This window comes from Labrus bergylta, chromosome 2 (assembly GCF_963930695.1).
Source record: "Labrus bergylta chromosome 2, fLabBer1.1, whole genome shotgun sequence".
NCBI lineage: Eukaryota > Metazoa > Chordata > Actinopteri > Labriformes > Labridae > Labrus > Labrus bergylta.
In genome coordinates, this window is record NC_089196.1 from 28,861,165 (window position 1) to 28,879,419 (window position 18,255).

General features: G+C 40.1%; 2 protein-coding genes across 3 annotated transcripts in view; one reads left to right on the plus strand and one right to left on the minus strand.

Annotated features, from left to right (window-relative positions):
* Positions 1-4: 4 nt before the first annotated feature.
* LOC109991005 (D-amino-acid oxidase) lies at positions 5-8,317 on the minus strand. Of its 2 annotated transcripts, none has more exons than XM_020643297.3 (11): positions 8,159-8,317; positions 6,135-6,330; positions 5,936-6,050; positions 4,354-4,430; positions 4,035-4,100; positions 3,747-3,801; positions 2,690-2,794; positions 2,508-2,590; positions 1,938-2,055; positions 1,528-1,626; positions 5-407 (listed from the first exon to the last, which is right to left on the minus strand). In XM_020643297.3, the coding sequence occupies exons 2-11, from the start codon at positions 6,326-6,328 to the stop codon at positions 282-284; spliced, it is 1,038 nt and encodes a 345-aa protein (XP_020498953.1). In that variant the 5' UTR covers positions 6,329-6,330; positions 8,159-8,317; the 3' UTR covers positions 5-281. The 2 variants fall into 2 exon arrangements, with proteins under 2 accessions (XP_020498953.1, XP_065807131.1); XM_065951059.1 differs by lacking the exon at positions 8,159-8,317 and adding an exon at positions 6,771-6,864.
* A 3,675-nt stretch (positions 8,318-11,992) lies between these two features.
* The window catches only part of ssh1a (slingshot protein phosphatase 1a), a 28,434-nt gene continuing 22,171 nt past the window's right edge, over positions 11,993-18,255 (plus strand). The window contains exons 1-2 of the mRNA XM_065951069.1: positions 11,993-12,169; positions 15,584-15,621. Of these exons, the coding sequence (XP_065807141.1) occupies positions 12,089-12,169; positions 15,584-15,621 (119 nt within the window). The 5' untranslated portion in view covers positions 11,993-12,088. The remainder of the gene's footprint in view (positions 12,170-15,583; positions 15,622-18,255) is intronic.

Consider the following 18,255-nt stretch of genomic DNA (forward strand, 5'->3'; position numbering starts at 1 on the left):
AAGCCATTTGATGAAAAGTCCATAGTTTCTGTTTATGATAATAACCTGGCTCAGAGGTTGAAGCTTGTTGCATGTGAATGAGCCAATCTGAACAAACAATGAAAACAAGAACAGAATCTTCCTCTCCTTCAGGTTACAGATACATTTCATATAAACGTGACAGAATGACTCCAGAGTGTTTTAGTGTTACAGAGGAGAACAGTCTGTTTAGTAGAAGAGGCACTTACAAACTAATCTAGATATTTGACAAAACAGGAGTGTAGCGATCGTCAGACTCAGATTCACAGGCGAGCTTTTGGACCTTGTCCTTTCTGCTCCACGATCCCACCGAAGAGCCGCGCCACCTCCATCGCACAACCTCTGTGGATGGTGAGTCCGAACCCTCCGTGGCCGTAGTTGTGGATCACCTGAGTGACAGACAGAGATCATATTTTTATTAAAGTATGACAATGACAAAAAGTGATGCTAATATATAGTGTTGTAGTTAGACCACTTTTTGAAGGTTTCGGTCTCGTCTCAGAATCAAAGACATTTTTACTCGGTCTTGTCTCGGTCTCAGACTGGGCGGACTCATGATTTTAAAATCAAGACCGGTGTTATGCTGAGAAATGTATCCCAGACAAAAATTGCATGCACCTCGAGGAAGTGTTTGAAAACGGTATAAATCTTCCTTCAGGGCATGAAAATAACGTGAAGTCTCGATACAATACTTTGTTGTGCCCCGGGGGGAAATTTGCTCTCACAGCTTTGCACAGTTGGTACACATGAAGAAAAACACATAACAGCAGGTAGAAAACACACAAAGAAGAAGGGGCCAGTCAGCGTGGAAGCATGTTTAGGGCTTCAATCGCTGAGGGGACAAAGCTCTTTTTGAAGCGTGCCCTCTTCCAGGTCGGGGTTCTGTATCTCCGACCCGATGGCAGAGTGGATAGAGTGGGGTGAGAGGGGTCCTGGCTGTGGCGAGGGCTCTGTGAGTCAGCGCTCTGTAGTTGAGCTGTGAGAGGTTTTGGGTAGGTAGGTAGGATTTGTAAGCAATATTTGTGATACGGGAGAGTTTATTTTTGTTCGTCACAGTGAGCATGTTGAAGAAACAGGGTGAGCAGTAGAGGAGGATGGGTTGGATGATGCTTTTATACAGAAGTAAAAGGAGGTGAGGTGAGACAGACACTCTCAGTTTCCGTATGGAGTGTCAGTAAAGTAAAGTTTAGACTTAATAAACGTTAAGTGTCCTCCTTGTTCTGTTGACTCTGTAAAACGTGCATTTTCATCAGCTGCAAACAGCTCATATTTGTGTGTGTGGAGGAAATTGAAGGATAAATATAGTATATATTATATAAAATAAAGTATAAATATAAATAGACAATAAGTAGCAAAGCGCAGAGTATCTGAAGAAGTAATAAGCCATGTACAAGCACAGGGAATCAACTACTGTATATGAACCATGTTTACAAATAATGTTGATTGTGTCTCTATGTAAATGAGAAAATTGACTAAATGAAAAGGATAAAAAATGAATAAAAAATGTACCTCTATCTTGGTCCCATCAGACTCTATGGTCTCTCTCTCCAGCCGGACTTTGTTGCGGACCGGCCTGAGGCCCGACCAGCTTCCTACTATCCTGGCATGCTGAGGTTAGAGAACAAAGAGGGAGTCTTTTATCGAGCTTTAAATGTTGCAGAAACATAGAAAGACATGATTTTCCTTTATGATGTTTTCTTTGTTTGAATGAAAGCCAGTGTGTTGTTTTTGGCATGAATGCAGATCTGGGAATGTTGCCACAGATTTCCGTCCCGTTACTAAAATAAATGACGACTGAACTACAGAATATATGAAACTTCATGTTGAGCACTTCAGATGTCTCGTTGTAAATAATTGATTACAGTATCAAAGAGTCTTTTTATGGACTCTTACACAAACATTTTTTTTTAAAATCTCACCTTGAGACTTGGCTCCAGCTCGCAGGCGCCCTCCCAGATATTCTTATGGTCGATGGAGTTGTCCTGTTCGCTCCAGTTTCCGAGCTGGAAAATTCCACCGACCGTCACCTGTCGGCTCCTGCAGACATTGGATGTGGAAAACAGAGAGTTCACAGATCTCCAAGACAATCACACTGTCCAAACTAAAGCATGCTACGCTTGAATCCAGAAGCATCACAGTGCTCCTATCCCTCACGATAAAGAAGAAGAAAAAACCTAAGCGTATAGTAAATGGATGGACTTATTGAGTCATGCTACACACACATACTGAAATACACACACATGACATGCACATAGCGGATCCTATGGACTAATGGAGAGATGTCAGAGTGACGGGGCTGCACATGAGAGAGCACCTGAGAAGTTGTTGGTTTGGTGCCTTGCTCAAGGGCACATCTTCAGCTACCAGACCAATTGCAAGACTCTCCGGTTTCCACCCCAAGCCCCTACAGACCGAGCTACTGCCGCCCCAATCACTGCAGGAGAAGCGGCTGTACGTTACGTTGAAGTGTTTCCTGTCGGTAGATTTACCCTGGAATGATGTACGGTGAATTGTAGACTCCTGTTTCCATATCGTGTGTGAGAATCCAATGCTTCAACCATGGAGCATCCACCTAAAATAAAAAAAACAACACATAGAAATGCACAGTCACTGTTTCCTTAGATGCTTTATAGCTCACTGTATAAAGGTTGCTGAACATCCTCCGTCTCACCTTCACTATCTGGCCGCGGCCTGGCTTGAGCTCAGGGTCCGGCTGCAGCGCTCCTGATCTCATTCCGGTGCAGTTTATTATCACGTCTGCCCCGCTTTCTGCCAACTGAGGACAGGGGAGGATGATAAGAGATGGCAAGTGATAACAGTTTAAGAGACTCAATTGAGATCAGCTAGAGACTTCATTTTAATATAGACTTAAATAACCTACAGAAGCCCCGAGCGGATGTGTATCTGTACATTTCATTTACTCCATGTTACTGCCATGATATGTTATTTCTGGTTGTTTGTTTGAGATCTCAACTTATTAAAGCTGGTTCTCTGGTGATAGCAGGAAAGCTAAACAATATTCTACTCCCTGTGAAAGGACAGAACGTGACATGAGATGCTGCCTTTGTGCACGCTAATGAGGTAAGTTAAGACTTTCTAATGTGTAATGTTTCTTTGTTTTGTGCTTTTAAAATCTAGGGATAAGCGATAAATAAGTTGAGATCTGAAATTCCCAGTCTGTCTACAAACCCCCCAATAATGAGAAAAGTCCAACCTCTCCGTCTTCTGCCTGCTCCACTTTTCAGAAAATGTGTGCTCAAACAGGCCGTTTGGAGATTTTCCCTTCATGACATCACAAAGGGCAGTAGCCCCTCCCCCAGGTGGGTGACACTCCCACAGCTAGGTGTTTGTTCTGCTCTCTGAGTCTGCCTTCTCACCGTAAACAATAGGACATGGAGCGAGAAAGCCCGAGTACACCCAAGCACTTCCAGAGAGGGGGCGTGGTCAGACACAGCTCATTTACATATTTAAAGGTACAGACACAGAAATAGCCTGTTCTGAGCAGGGCTGAAATAGAGGGGTTTATAGACAGGATCAAATACAGGATCAGAGTGGATTTAGAACAAGAAACTTCACACATGTTTTGAGGAGCTCTGAGACTTATTTAAACTGGTTGAAGAGGAGGAGAATATGTGACCTTTAATAATAAATGTATGGATGCATGTCAGCTTAGGGCTTCAGTAATAAACACTTACACAACTTTAATATTAAAAAAAATATTCACTTACCTCCTTGAAGGACTCTATTTTCCTTTGATAAAATTTCACACCTCTTTTTTTCAACCTAAAATAAAATTAAAACAAACGACACAGATGAATGTAAAGTGCCTCTCAGAATCTCAACTCTCCTAACAAACATGAAAGACATCTGACACTTCTACAATGTGATGTTACAGAGTACTTATAAAATCACAGAAGAGAGTACTTTGGTGGTTCATCAAAAAACCTGAGAGCATGACAAACTGGTGCTACGACTCAGGGCTCTTTAAGTTCAGGTAAAATAAAACGCTGACTCACCAATCCATCAGCCAAGGTAAGTATGTTTTACCTTCAATCATGAGAGCCGTGTTGAACCAACCATTACTGGAAATGTTCAAAGAGATAGACGTGTTAGAGTGAGACAGCTGGAGAAACATCCAACCATAAAATATGATCAACAAAAACCTGAGTAATTCAGAGGGGCTATCTTATAATGTCTGTTTTTTCCTCTTAATATACCAATGAATCTAACTAAAAACCTTCCTCTGAGCCCCTTGTGTGAAAGGTCACTACCTACGTTATTGCAGTTCTGTTACTGTCACTGCTCCTCTTCCTTAGTGTTTGAGGAGGAACTCACGTGTATCCTGGGAACATTTGCAGTTCTTGCTCAGTGAGATATCTGAAGCCCAGGACGATGTCTTTAAAGGAGGGCTCCTGCAAACACAAAAAGAGTTCACTTACCTTAACATATCATTCTGCATTTCATTTAGCAGACTCTTTTATCCAAGGTGTCTGTCAAAGTCTGAGCTGACAGGAAGTGACCAGAGACAGAGCACAACATCTACAGCTGTTCTTCAGAGCTCTAATCAGTATAGAAACCATCTTATAAGTCGTCGTTATCAAACAAAAACAATCGTCACTACCATCATCATCATCAATAATATGGAGACCATCATCATTAAGTTAGTAGGTGTTCATGAAAGAGCTGGGTCTTTAGCTTTTTCTTAAAAGTGCAGAGGGACTCTGCAGATCAAATGGAGTTTGGAAGTTCATTCCACCACCGGGGGGCGACAGAGGAGAAGAGTCTAGTCAGCGTCTTAGGACCCTGTTGTGAAGGTTGAATCAGACGCCTGTCATTGGCAGAGCGTAGAGGGGGGAGGGAGTGTAGACCTGGATGAGAGAGTTGAAGTAAGGAGGAGACGTTTTTGTCGCTGTTTTGTAAGCGAGCAGCAGAGTTTTAAATTTGATGCGAGCAGTAACTGGGAGCCAGTGTAAGGAGATGAACAGCGGAGTGACATGTGCTCTTTTAGGAAGGTTGACGACGACTCGTGCTGCTGTGTTTTGTATCATTTGCAGAGGTTTGATAGTGCATGTAGGAAGACCTGCCAGTAGCGAGTCGCAATAGTCAATGTGTGATATCACAAGAGCCTGTACCAGGAGCTGTGTGGCGTGCTCTGACAGGTTAGGTCTGAGCTTCCTGATTAATGGCCGCAGGTGGGGGTGGTGTGAGTGGCTGGTGGTCAGGAGGGAGTGGGTCTGCTTGGTTCATTGTCAGCATCCAGACTTTAAAAAAGACCAGCAGCTGTATTTACAGAGCTTCCTATGTGTAAAGAGTTGCTCCTAGTGGAGTGATGTTTTCTAAGAATTTCCCCTTTAAGTTAAGACTAGATCCTGGTAAAGATCAAAGTTATTCACAAAGCATCTTAACCCTTGAGAACGCTCCGACGGTGAGAAACTGTGAGGAGGAATGAGGAGGAACTTAACAGGCTCACGAGTTTCTCACTCAGAGTTGCTGTGAGTTGATTTACTTTAGGGAGTTAGGTTGAAGGTTGTCTTTATTATCCCTGCGAGAGGGCAGTTTGTTTTGCAGTCGGCAATAAAATACATACATACTACACAGCCGGCAATCAGCATACAAGAGTCACACTAAAGAATCTAAATTAACCCCTGAGTCCAAGTGTCCACCCTCTGCGAGGCCTCTCTCTTTTGTGTGTGCCTACAACAGCAGGCAGCCATGTTTATGCGGCTAAACAAAGCTCCACTCAGAAAACAGACCGGCTGTGTTTTATGGTAGACATTGCACCGGTGTGTGATAAATGTATCAATGAGTTATCTCAGGTAATGCTTTAACTATATCTCTGGATAAAACTGCACGCTGGCTTTTGCTCTGGGTTGTAAAAGTCCTCCAAACAAGGTCAAATCTTATCAGGTTCACTCACCTCGACCGGTTCCTTGAAGAGGTTGTAGCCGGACTGAAGGAACACTCCCATTTTTATGGACTCTGGTGAACTGAGGCAGCTCAGACAGTAGTCGAACGTCTCTTTATTCCATTTTCTAACAGTGAAACCAAAGACAGCATTAAGATTTTTATGGCGATGTGGAGCTGTGTAAAACGAGGGTTCATGAATATGCACTCACGTCTCTTCCACTTTGCCGTTATCGTATAAATATGGTTGCCAGAGGCCGGCGGCTCCATCACTGGTGGTCAGCGGAGTGAAACGGTCTGCGTACACCTCGATGGTCAGCGGGCTGACGATGGAGTGATACTGCTCGTAGATGCTCTGAGCTGTCGACAGGCCGATGACTCCCGCTCCAATCACTGCCACACGCATGTCTGGATTAAGATGAGACAAAACACAGCTGAGTCTCACTCATCCACAAAAGTAATCAACAAGTAAACAAAGAAAACTGTTACATGACAATATGTTGGATTTTTATGGAGATATTGTGCAAAATATGTTGTTGTGTTTGGTTGCATTGGAATGTGCTTTTCTGTTTTTTTTTTCTGTTGTTTTTACTTATGGATTCGACTGTAGAGGCAGCTGAATGTTTGCAGCACTTTGAGTCCAAGACAAATCTAGCAAAGGGACCATAAAGTGTATCACATCGCATTGCACTGTGCCATACTGTATCGTACCATAATGTACCGTATTGTATATGGATATCTTGTTTTTTTTATCATATGCTAATATTATAGATTGGATGTAACGTGTGATGTGACACCTACATGTACTGGGAATGTTAATCATTTATCCACATTTTATAGTGACTCACTTAATCATGTTAACATCGTTATCCTCGTCTGATATCTATCTGATTCTGAAGGATGAAGTCCACAACCTTCTTCTGTGCAATTTGTTGCTACCAAAGTTAGAACTGAGCTGAGGAAGAAAGCTTTTAATGTTTCTTTTTTTTTTAATGTTTGCTTTGAACAACTTGCAGTCTGATTTTAAACGGCAAAACTGAGTTACCGTGAATGTTTTTAAATCCTTAGTGAAGAGCCTTGAATCTAAACATTCTGTATGTATGTTTTAGATGATCATAATTCTGATTCTGATTATAATGAAATGTGTTCTGTACGAGTTTGAGTGTTTTGTTGTTGAAACTGTGTGTTGCTGGGGCGGCTGTGGCTCAGTGGTAGAGTCGGTGGTCTGTTAACCGAAAGCTTAGGGGTTTGATCCCCAGCTCCTGCAGCCACATGTCCGATGTTTACTTGGGCAAGACACTTAACCCAGAGTCGCTCCTGCTGCTATCCATGTGTATGAAAGGGGTTATTTACTTCTGATGGACACTTCACATAGCAGCCTCTGCCATCAGTGTGTGAATGTGTAGGTGTGACCTGCAGTGTTAAAGCACTTTCAGTAGTCAGAAGACTAGAAAAGCGCTTTACAAGCTCAAGTCTATTGACCATTCTTAACCAAGTCTCCCTTGAAAAAAGGACTAACCTGGATAAATCAATAAATATCAAACCTGTTCAAACTGCTTCATAAAAATACTGTAAAAACTTGATATACCTCATGGAATCTGTTACACATTTACATAATCTATTATCATGTTCATTATCTTTTGCACCACTCACCACTGCACTATTATCTTCCCCAGTCTTGTAGAGAGTCTTTGTTTAGTTGTTTATTGTTAAAATGTAATGTTGTACACAGAGAGCAGAGTTTGTTACAGTCAAATTCCTTGTGTGTGTGACTGTGAGAGTACCTGGCCAATAAACCAGAGATTTTACAACTATTACAAAACAATGCAGAGATTTTTAAATTATGGATTATGACTATTATCATTATTGTGTAATAATTGTTAACACTAAAATTGTGAGCAGAAAAAGAACAACACGAGGTCAAAACGGTGTGACTTAATCAATCAATAACTTGCTAGAAGTTTTCCAGAACTTGTAAATATTATAATAATATGTGAACATGTGTTAGATTAATATGCATTACAGGGTTGGCTGAAACTTGCACCACATCCCAGCAAGACTTCTGAACACAGTTTATAACAGGAGAGTGGTAAAGGCTGTATTATGTAACGAAGCGAAAACATTTCTGAGAAAATCGCTGACGTGGAAAACTTTTGGTGGAGCAGATTTAAAGCAAGTGAAGTTTAATCCGCGCAAAACTCAATTTTATTCAAGCTCAAACAAAAGTTTGCTTTACCTTCAATCTGGAGTTCGGACCACCTCTGCAGGAGTTGTTGAAGTCTGTCACATATGACGCGCACGCACTGGTTCGGCTGTGACGTAGCTGGAAGGGGGCGGGGTCAACGGTAAGTCAGCAACACGTATGATCCATAGACTGTGTGATCTGTCAGAGCCGTGTAAAGCCATGCACACACAGGATGACACTGTGGGATCCATGTTTCACAGCGCTAATATAAAACCAAGACGTCTCATTATCACGCAGAGAGTTAAACTTAAGAAACACGTGAGCTGCAGTAAACATACGTCATCATTATCATATGTCGTGAACCTGTTGACACTTCCTGTCATGTGTTTTAAATTGGGAAGCACTTTCTTTAGCCTATAGGCCTAATTAGAAGATGTTTGGTTACATTTATAGGCACATAATCATTCTGTTGGAGCTATTTAGTTGGGGTTAGAATTCGTTTTTGTATTTAGTTTACTAATATTTGGGTGATGTTGTTTATTTAGTAAATTTAGTTTTGTATTAGTATTTCTGTTAGGTATTTGGGTAATACTGTGGGCACCGGAGATTATTTCAGTAAGAGGCAGGTAGAGGACCAGCATGCACCTGGGTGGGCCTATTGTTTTTTATCAGGTCAAGAGAGGCAACGGGAGCCACGATTTTCTTTGTTCTTTTGTTTGCTTTCCTCAAATAAACCAGCAAAATACCGCAGCTCCTGCATGGACATTGGATTTCTTTTGCCTGCGTACATCACATCCCCCAGGGTGCATCAGGGGTCATTTGATTATTTTTGATATTAATTTATTTAGATTTTTTTTGTTGTTGTTTTTTGGACAAATACATTCAATAGGCTATATTTCAGTAGGCTGTAGTAATACATCTTGTAGGGTGGGGTATATAATTTCATCTTCAGATTTAAGAGATCTGAGTTTCTGAAGAAAAATGGCTCTAGTTTTTTTTCCCTTCAAGTCCTTTGCTCAAATTTTGGTTTTCATTTTTCATATTTTTTGCAAAACATTTCATTGAGCAACAGTAGAGGTAATAAACCGATCAATGGTTGCCTAATATAGCGGCTGATATTCGGGCCTATTATGGATATATCTGTATCAATATATAGAAACTTCATTCAAAAAGCAACTTCATTCAGAAGTTGTGACTTCAGGTAGTTTGTTGATATATTGACTCCATACTTTGTATATTTCTTGTAGTGTTAGCTTCATAAAATGACAAAAGAAGGGAGGGACAAATTCAGGACATTTCCAACATGCACATTTTTCTATTTGCCTTCAAATGTCAACGGACAAAAAGAGGCACAATGTGAATTATTACAAATGTAATCATATCACACTTTGTTTATGTTGTTCTATGTTATGACCAACATGGATGCCTTAAACTGATTTCACATTCGTACCTGCACTGTTAAACTCTTTCAACATGAGTGAGGACAGCAAACAATCATAAAACAGTCAATGATAAATCCTGGACACCACTGAAGACAACTGGTGCTGTGTCATCCCAGCTGAATAAACATGTAATATATGATTACTGTGACATACCCTATGTACTTGTACTAAGTGCTGGAAGCATCTAATAAGTTATAGCATCTGTCCACACGTTTTTCTCCTGTGAAAGTCCTTCAGAGCACAAGTTGTTATCCTCCTCTGCTGGAGGCTCTCACACAAGACCTCTTGCCCCTGTCATTATTACTATTTTAGAGTTTCTGTGAAGAACTTTTGGTTTGTTTTGATCTTGTGCACCCCCCCCCCCCCCAAGTAACAGAAGGGTGATGTCACTCAGGCTTCGTCCATTCATATTTACAGTATATGGATCATGCTAAAGGGATATATAGCCCGCAAGATAAGGATAAACTTTATTGATCCCCCATGGGGGACATTTGTTCGTTACAACAGCTCAAGAAAACAGGAAACAGGAATATAATTATTAAAAATAACAAGAAGTTAAAAATCAAAGATATGCACATCAGTTAAATAAAGGGAGAAAAAATACAATAATAGAATAATACAAGGTATGTAGCCTACACTTCCACTTGTGGAAAGACTTATTGTTTAAGAGTTATTATGAGATGAGATGAGAGATGAGATTCAACTTTATTGTCATTACACATGTACAAGTATAGAGTAACAAAATGAGGTTTGGCATCTCACCAGAAGTGCAAATAAGCAGAAAGTGCAAGAATCTGTGCTATGTACAGTAATTACAAAATTTACAGATGTAGACTAAAAATTATTGGGTATATATGGCTGGATTAATGGGATGCTATAAATATAAATAAAGGCTATAAATATAAGTATATCCTTCAGATTATAATATACAGATTAAGGTGCAGTGAGCATGCTATACTAGTTTACAGATAATATAAAGAATATGGACATATTGTACAGGTCGATAACTTATTGAGGTGATATGAACATACTATAATACAATAATACAGGTGGATGAGAGATGTGTGTATGTGACCAGGAGGAGTGGTGGGGGGGATGATGGGTGTGAGGTGATGTGCAGGGGGAGGGGGGTCAGCGGGGGGTGGAGTTTGGGGGGCGGAGTTCAACAATTCAATTCTATTTACAACAAAATGTTATTCCATCCAAATAATCAACTGTCTGTGAAATAGTCTTGTTTGCTTTTGTATCTCATTAAGAAGCTTCATAACCAGCTAAAAAGTCCTCACAGTAGTTTTAAATAAAATAAATTGATGTTATCATTTTTTTAAACTGTAGGCTTTAAGACTAATTTAAGCCATTTATTTATTTTTAAAAAGACTGTATTGATTGATTGATTACATTTATTTCAGACATATCAAATAGAATCAAACATATCAAAAATACAAAACAAATTGAAAAGCACAAAAATACAATGAACAAAAAACAATGTTCAAATTATTTCACAAAAAAAGAAAAAATTACACATATTCAATTGATATGCCTGAAAAGGAGTAGGACGAAGTATAAAACTGATTTAATCCGACCCCTTTTCCACAGCTCAATAATTAATATTTATTAAATTAAATTCCTGTGTTCCTTATAATCTCTCTATATAAACAATCTATCTATATTACTATATTTATGATACTATATTTGATATTTACAATCCAATGATTTTCCTTACATATATACAACTTGATATACTATGATTTTTTAAAATAATTTATATATTTATACAATCCATATATACATATCTATTTGTACAATTTGATGTACTATATTTACATTTTATATATTTATACAATCCATATATGTATTTATGTATTTGTTGTGTATGTCAAACACACAACAGAAAAGGACAAAGAAAAAAAACAAAAAAACAATTCACACTTTATCCCATGTACGGAAAGGAGCAGGGAGAAGAAGAATTCTTGTTTTGCCTTCCTCCCCCTTTACTCAAAAAACAAACAATAAATGTCTGGATGGTTCTGTCCAAATTACAATCAATAAATGAATATCATGCCGACATAAAACAAATCTGACAATTCAGTCTTTACTGCCTCAGAAAGTAGAAGGAAAAAACACACAGAATATATCCATATATACATATCTATTTGTACAATGTGATGTACTATATTTACATTTTATATATTTATACAATCCTTATTATTATTATAATATTATTATAGTTATACATTTGATACAATCTATATATGTATGATAAGTATAATTATATTTATTTATTATATTAAAGTGTTGTGAATATGGACCTCCTGAGCGCGCACACACACACACACACACACACACACACACACACACACACACACACACACACACACACACACACACACACACACACACACACACACACACACACACACACACACACACACACACACACACACACACACAGCCTCCTGCAGGACCAGCAGCTCCCTCTCCGTTAGCCGGTAGCAGCTCAGCAGGCCCAGCGGCCCGCCGGCGGTGCATCTTCAGCTTCATGGCGTTGGTCACTCTGCAGCGGTCCCCGACCCCGAGCGCCGCATCCAGCGCCAGCACAGCAACGACGACCGCGGGGGAGGTCAGTGTTAGCACCCCCGGTTGCCCGGTGAACACACAGCCCGGTGCTCCGGTGTGTTCACCGGCTGAGATGTGATTGAAGCTGAATTCGCAGCGTTAGCATCCCGTTATGCTACCTAGCTAACAGTCGCTAGCTTACGTGTACGCTCCTGATAAGCAGATATTTCCCCTCAACAAATGTGACATGACGGCTGCTGTAGTCGTCATTATTAAGCGTAATTAAACCATTAAGAATATCTTACATCCATTAAACCCGTCGGTAATTTGAAAGAGCTAACTGAGCGTGACAAGTGCCTTATGAATGATATTAGCTTTAGTTAGCATTAGCTTCAGTGATTATGATATGACTGTCTGTCATTTAACATTCAACGTTTTTATCACATTATCATCACACAAATGTGTCAAATTAAATCTGCACAGCGACATAATGACCCTCATGGTGCGTGTTGTAGTTTAAACACTGCTCAAGTCACTTTAATTGATCAATATGAAACCATTTGGTGGATTAGTGTTTTATTTTGAGCTCTTAAAATGACAGAAGGTTAAAAAGCAGCTTCACAGGATGTTTCTATGTTGTCTTAATGTTTTATCCAGTAGTCATAGAAAAGATGTCCACACTGCTAAACATCTATATAAGGAACATAATTAAACTATAAGACTATATAACTCATCTCTAGCTTTAAAGAGTCACAGTTTGAGCTTTTCTTGTTTTAGGATCACTGATCGAAACACTGTGTGGACTTCTCAATCACATTCATGTCAGTTCCTTCAAATGATTTTAAGATAACTTCCTTTTGCTATCTGTTAAGTACAAATCGTTATCATGCTCTGCCAGAGGAGGGCGCTGCCTGTCAGATAGAAACAGGGATGCTGAGGTTATAGATATCTGCAGGAACACATCAACCAAACAAACTTAGACACTGACTTGCTGGTTTATTTTCAAATAACTGCACCACAGACGAGTTTTATTGGACACCAGTTGGACAAAAAGGCTTTATTTTTTTCCCAGCATGAGCAAAAGCAAACAAGTTAGGATGTCAAGGATTTTGGACTGTGTTTTCCCCTTGCACCTTGTAGTCTTGCTGGTTTTTATTATTGATTGAAGGATGAGACAGTGTGTGGGCTAAATGCATATTACTGCACTGTACATTTTGATGCATATGACATCTAAACAGATACACAGTGATGAGTGTGTCGTCCAGCAGCGTGGTGAGGTGTGACAGAGAAAGCTGGCAGGGAGCTGCTGCAGCTATGATGTCATCTACTCATGAGGGGTGGGTGTGGGTGGGGTGGTGGAGTACTACGGTAAGGGAGAGCGCTTCAGCGAACAGTGGGAAACAGATTTGGTAAAAAGCTGGCATGAGGCGGTTTATGTGCGAGATTAACAAAATACAAAATAATGCCAATTTAGTTGAACGTCACATGCTCCCCTTACAGAATTAGTTTCATTACATCAACTCCCTTTTAAGAAAAAAATCATGAATGTAGTTGAAATCCTGCAGCCATACATTGGTGGGAGGCTCGTCAGGAAACCAGGATTGAAAACTTTGATATGATGCTAGTAAAAATCAAACAATATTCATACCAGGTTGTATACCTTTGCAACAAAAATAGGAGGCACTGAGGCAAGGCAAGATTATTTCTATAGCACATTTAATCAACAAGGCAAAAACACAAGGCATGAGAAGAGGACATTTCAAAACCATAAAAATCAAAGAGAAGAAAAAATGAAAAAAGCTCAAACAGAAGCTGAAATATAATAGACGTAAGGTACCAATTTTGGGATGCATGCAAACTCCAACACACCGTCTCAATTGTACAAATACATTGGCTTTGTTTCAGTACAGAAACGTGGCCAACATATTTGTTAAATTTAGACAGTGTGCAGGAGTCGTCTTGCCATTTTTGATGGATTCCTTCCTCTGCTGAGCACCTGGCTTATGAAATAGACTTAATTTCTCTAAAGCTTCAGTACTTTTTGTTGCCATCGATCATTAAAATATTGGAGAATGTGTCATAAATCACGAGGTAATTCACACGTATTGAAAAAGTTAGACTTAAACTAACACCACTAAAACAAGAGATGTGTCAATGTGAGTGAAATGTTAAAGCCACAAATAATTAAGGTAATAATTCATGCTTTTGAGTCACAACAGGGGTGTTAAACTATTCTATTTTTCTTCACAGTCACTTACTAGTTTATCATGCAACAAAAGAATGTGTCTTGGGGCACCGGTAGCCTAGTGGTTAGTGTGCACGCCCGATTTCTGACTCTAGCCACTGTCCTATCTCTAACATGAAGGCACAAAAAGCTGACAAATAAATCTTAAAATAAAAGAAAATGTTTTGATTTAGCATGAGTAAAAGTTATCAAGATTGTTCTTAGAGGATTTGCTAAAGTGAGAGCGTCATGATGAATCAGACCTGCTCCTGCATCCTCCGTCCTCCATTCTCCTCCTCAGTCGTTTGGTCAGATGTAAGCTCTTAAGGTGTAAAAAAAAAAAACTTAAGCTAAGCAATGCTTTTGACCTCTGAAGGCTTCAGTGTGTGTGTAAACTGGCATGTGTCAAACACTTTTACACACTTCATCCGTCCCCATTATACCCCTGTCCTCCTGCCATGTAATTGCTTGTCATGTAATTTTGTCCCAGACTTTGCTTTGCTCCGTACAGTCAGACTGCTTTAAGTACGCTCGATCTCATGTTGAGAAACTTTCAAGTCACGTCTCCTCACTCTGCGTCTTCAGAGCTCCTCAGGCTCCTTGGATTTAATGCACACAACACACACACACACACAACACACACACACACACACACACACACACACCTGCAACCACAGTGACTGCACTGGTATTTGCTTGCAGTGAAGTTTTTTGACAGCAGTGTGAGAACATAAAGACATGATTCACTTTGATTTGAGCGTACTTTTTGACTAATTCTGCAGTCAAGCTGCACTCCCATGTATGTACCTTCAATGCCTGTTTGATCCCACATTAGCAAGCCCAGTTTTACTGTACGGTGGGGTAAGGGAATAGATGAGCACGATAGGTGATATGGCTGTTATTAGACAGCTAAAAACTACAAATCTCACTGTTGCATCCAACAAGGTGCTCTGTGGATGGAGAGTAAAGAGAACTTAAAATCGACTGAAGAGACATCACCCAATGTGTATGAGTCTGTATAGCAGTCTGGGTTTCCGCAGGTCCTGGGTCAATGGTGTGATGGTCTATAAAAATATACCTACAGCATCTTTGTGGAACATCTGGCCTTGTATTTGAAAAATGAGAATCATACTCTTGGATAGATATACAAACAGACATGAAGCTTCTGTTTTACAAGCCGTCTTGAAATGTTTCATAACAATGCCAGAACTTGTTCGAAGTGGTATTAATAATTTCCCCTTATCTGTGTTGCAGGATTTCGGGAGTGAAGATGAACGGCGAATAAATCAGAGGTGAGTTTACTCTAAATGTACAGTGTGCTCTACTGTTGCATCATGGGTTCTTGGCAAAGCAGGTCACGTTTTTATACACAGGCGTCGCTGGCTGGTCGGCTGCTTCTGTCTTTGAGTCACTCGGGGAAATGTGCAGAGGAGACAGTCAGCCTTTCTGGCATAAGGACAGCGAAGAGTCAGTGTAATAAAACACCTGTCTGTCTGCAGAGTCATCAATTCTAAATAAGAAACAAATGTTATTCCCTGCAGTCTGTGGAGTAAAGTGTCGACAGATATGTCTGCCTTCATCAACAACAACATCGATGGGCAGATTTGCATCATCTGCTGAGTCACTTGGCTCCTCTACAGTGGGCATGTACTGGATTTACAGAAAGCTGTTTATGGTTATCTGATTGATTAAAGATTCATTTACTGAGTAAAAACACCAACCATACGTTCATTGAACACGTACTTGAATACTTGGTCTTGAAGTCAAAGAGAAGAGTTCACACATTAAGACATTTTTAAACCCAAGGTGTTTGTTTTAGTCATGTTCATTCTTTGTTTTTAAGGATTTGTCGTAGTAGGGAAGGAGACAAACACAGGTGGTAATAAGCAGACAGGTCTCATACAATGATTAATAGAGCGTTAGCTCGATAGCGTGCAGGTAATGGCAGGTGGCACAACCAGTACAGGGAAACAAAAAGTAACCAGGGAAAGGTCAAAGAACCAGAAGAAGTCTGACAGCGAAACACAAAGCAGGGCAGCAACAAAGCACATGGCACTGAGAAAGAATCATAGACTGTATAAATAATGGACGCAGCCGCAGTGACGTCTGTCGTTTGTTGTGCGACTGCCTTGTCGAAGGCGATGACAGTTTTTTTGTGACCACATTTTGAGGAGAAGAGAAGCAGGGCGCTGGCAAACACTGAGTTCTTAAAGCTACACAGGCTGTGGCTAAGTCATAAACTGGTGACTGAGCTAGTTTATCATCTTGTTTTACACAGAACAACAAGTGTTTTCTCAATGAACTGTTCAGCTGGTTGGTCTATAGAATGACAGGAATTGGGGGAAAATGTCATTCACTGGACATGCTAATGTCCAAGACAAATGTCCTACTGGCAGATAAATGAACATTTGATTTAACACTGAAACTCTGGATAAAAACCAGGGAAATGTATTTTTTATTTCATGCAGACTTTAAGGTATCAGAAAAGGATCTTTAGTGTTTTCTTTAATCATGACTCAAACCCATTGTCAGTGTATCAAGAGAGTTGAAGATGTAATAACTTGTTTTGTCTTCGAGCTCACCATAATCACTGCCGTTAGGACAGAACGGTTCTTCATGTTGCAAACTGACTTTTTTCCAGCCAAAGTTTGTTTTTTTATTGTTCTCAATCGTGTTGCAAAGCCAAGAATACATTGAAAGGTATAATTTAAGGAAAGCCCTCGGCTCGAGTGATCCCTGTTGTTGTGTTTTTTTGATCATGACAGGAACTTGCAGCCATAGAATTTACGGTTTTATGATATTTGGATAAGAGATTAGTGCTTGACAAATTGGGACGGAGTGACTCAGTCTTGTTACAGCTTGTTAGTGCCAGGAGCCTGTAAAAAGCTGCAGTGAGACCCTGTGGCTGTTTGGAGTTATGAGTTCTTTTTCATATAGAAGGAACTTTTATTGTGTAACATAGTGTACTAATGGCAATATACACACATTTTGAACTGATTTTGTAGAGTTTGTTTTGACTAAAGGTTTCTTTTGGATGGCATCGTCCAATAATGAGGCTTTATTCAGAGACTTTGATCAGCTGACTGTGAAACGGGTTTAGTCTGAAAACTGTCCCACAAGTCCTGCTTTATTGTGAGTCTGTTCTACAGGTGTGTCTCAGTTCAAACTAAATGTTCTTTTCACTTTTGGAAACATGCTTTCTTTCCTTTGAGCTGAGCTGTGCTGTAGGAGTCTGATAACAAGTATCTTATTGTGTGAACCGGCTGCAGTGAAGTTGTTCACTTGAGAGATTGGATGTCAGTTCAGAGTCGATCAGAAGAAACCGCTTTGGGCCCAACTTGTTGATGAAATGACTGATGACCAAGTGTGTCTTAATGTGTCAGAATCTTCTCTTCTTATGTAAAAGAAGCCCAAGCAGACATGCATCCATACATTTCCTTTACTTCGTTTTCTTGTGTGATAATGAGTCATTTCTAGAGATGCACTAATTGTGAAAACCAGGGCCGGTATTGATGTTTAAAGTAACTATTGAGCCGATTGTCGATTCCAATTCCAATTTCTTTCTAGGTCTTGGTAAATCTTCGAATCTGATGTTCAAATGAGCGATGAGATTTGATGTACCGATGTTGCTGCAGCCTATTTACCAGTGCAACCGATATACCAGTATAAAATGCAGACAAACGCGCCGTCATTGCCGGAAGTGCAGCCATCAACACCACACACACTGCACGAGACCTGAAATGTTTGAAACTTCCCCTCCGGCCATTGTTTGCTTGCGAGCTGTTGGGATACAAAGCGACCCAGAACATCAGGTCATAATCCTGCATTTAAAGTAAACGGTGGTGTAGTGTTCAGTAAATAAACCTTGTGGACAGCTGGACTGATTTGAAGTCTAAAGTGACCAGCAAAGGTTGGCAGCGCCACTC

Bases quoted from the DNA above. Each gene is read 5' to 3' on its own strand.
- LOC109991005 (XM_020643297.3), bottom strand. From the start codon at position 6,328: ATGCGTGTGGCAGTGATTGGAGCGGGAGTCATCGGCCTGTCGACAGCT. The intron at 3,802-4,034 runs GTGAGTCAGCGT...ATTTTATTTTAG, and splicing joins TTACCTTGGCTGATGGATTG to GTTGAAAAAAAGAGGTGTGA. The intron at 2,591-2,689 runs GTGAGACGGAGG...TTTTTATTTTAG, and splicing joins GCCGCGGCCAGATAGTGAAG to GTGGATGCTCCATGGTTGAA.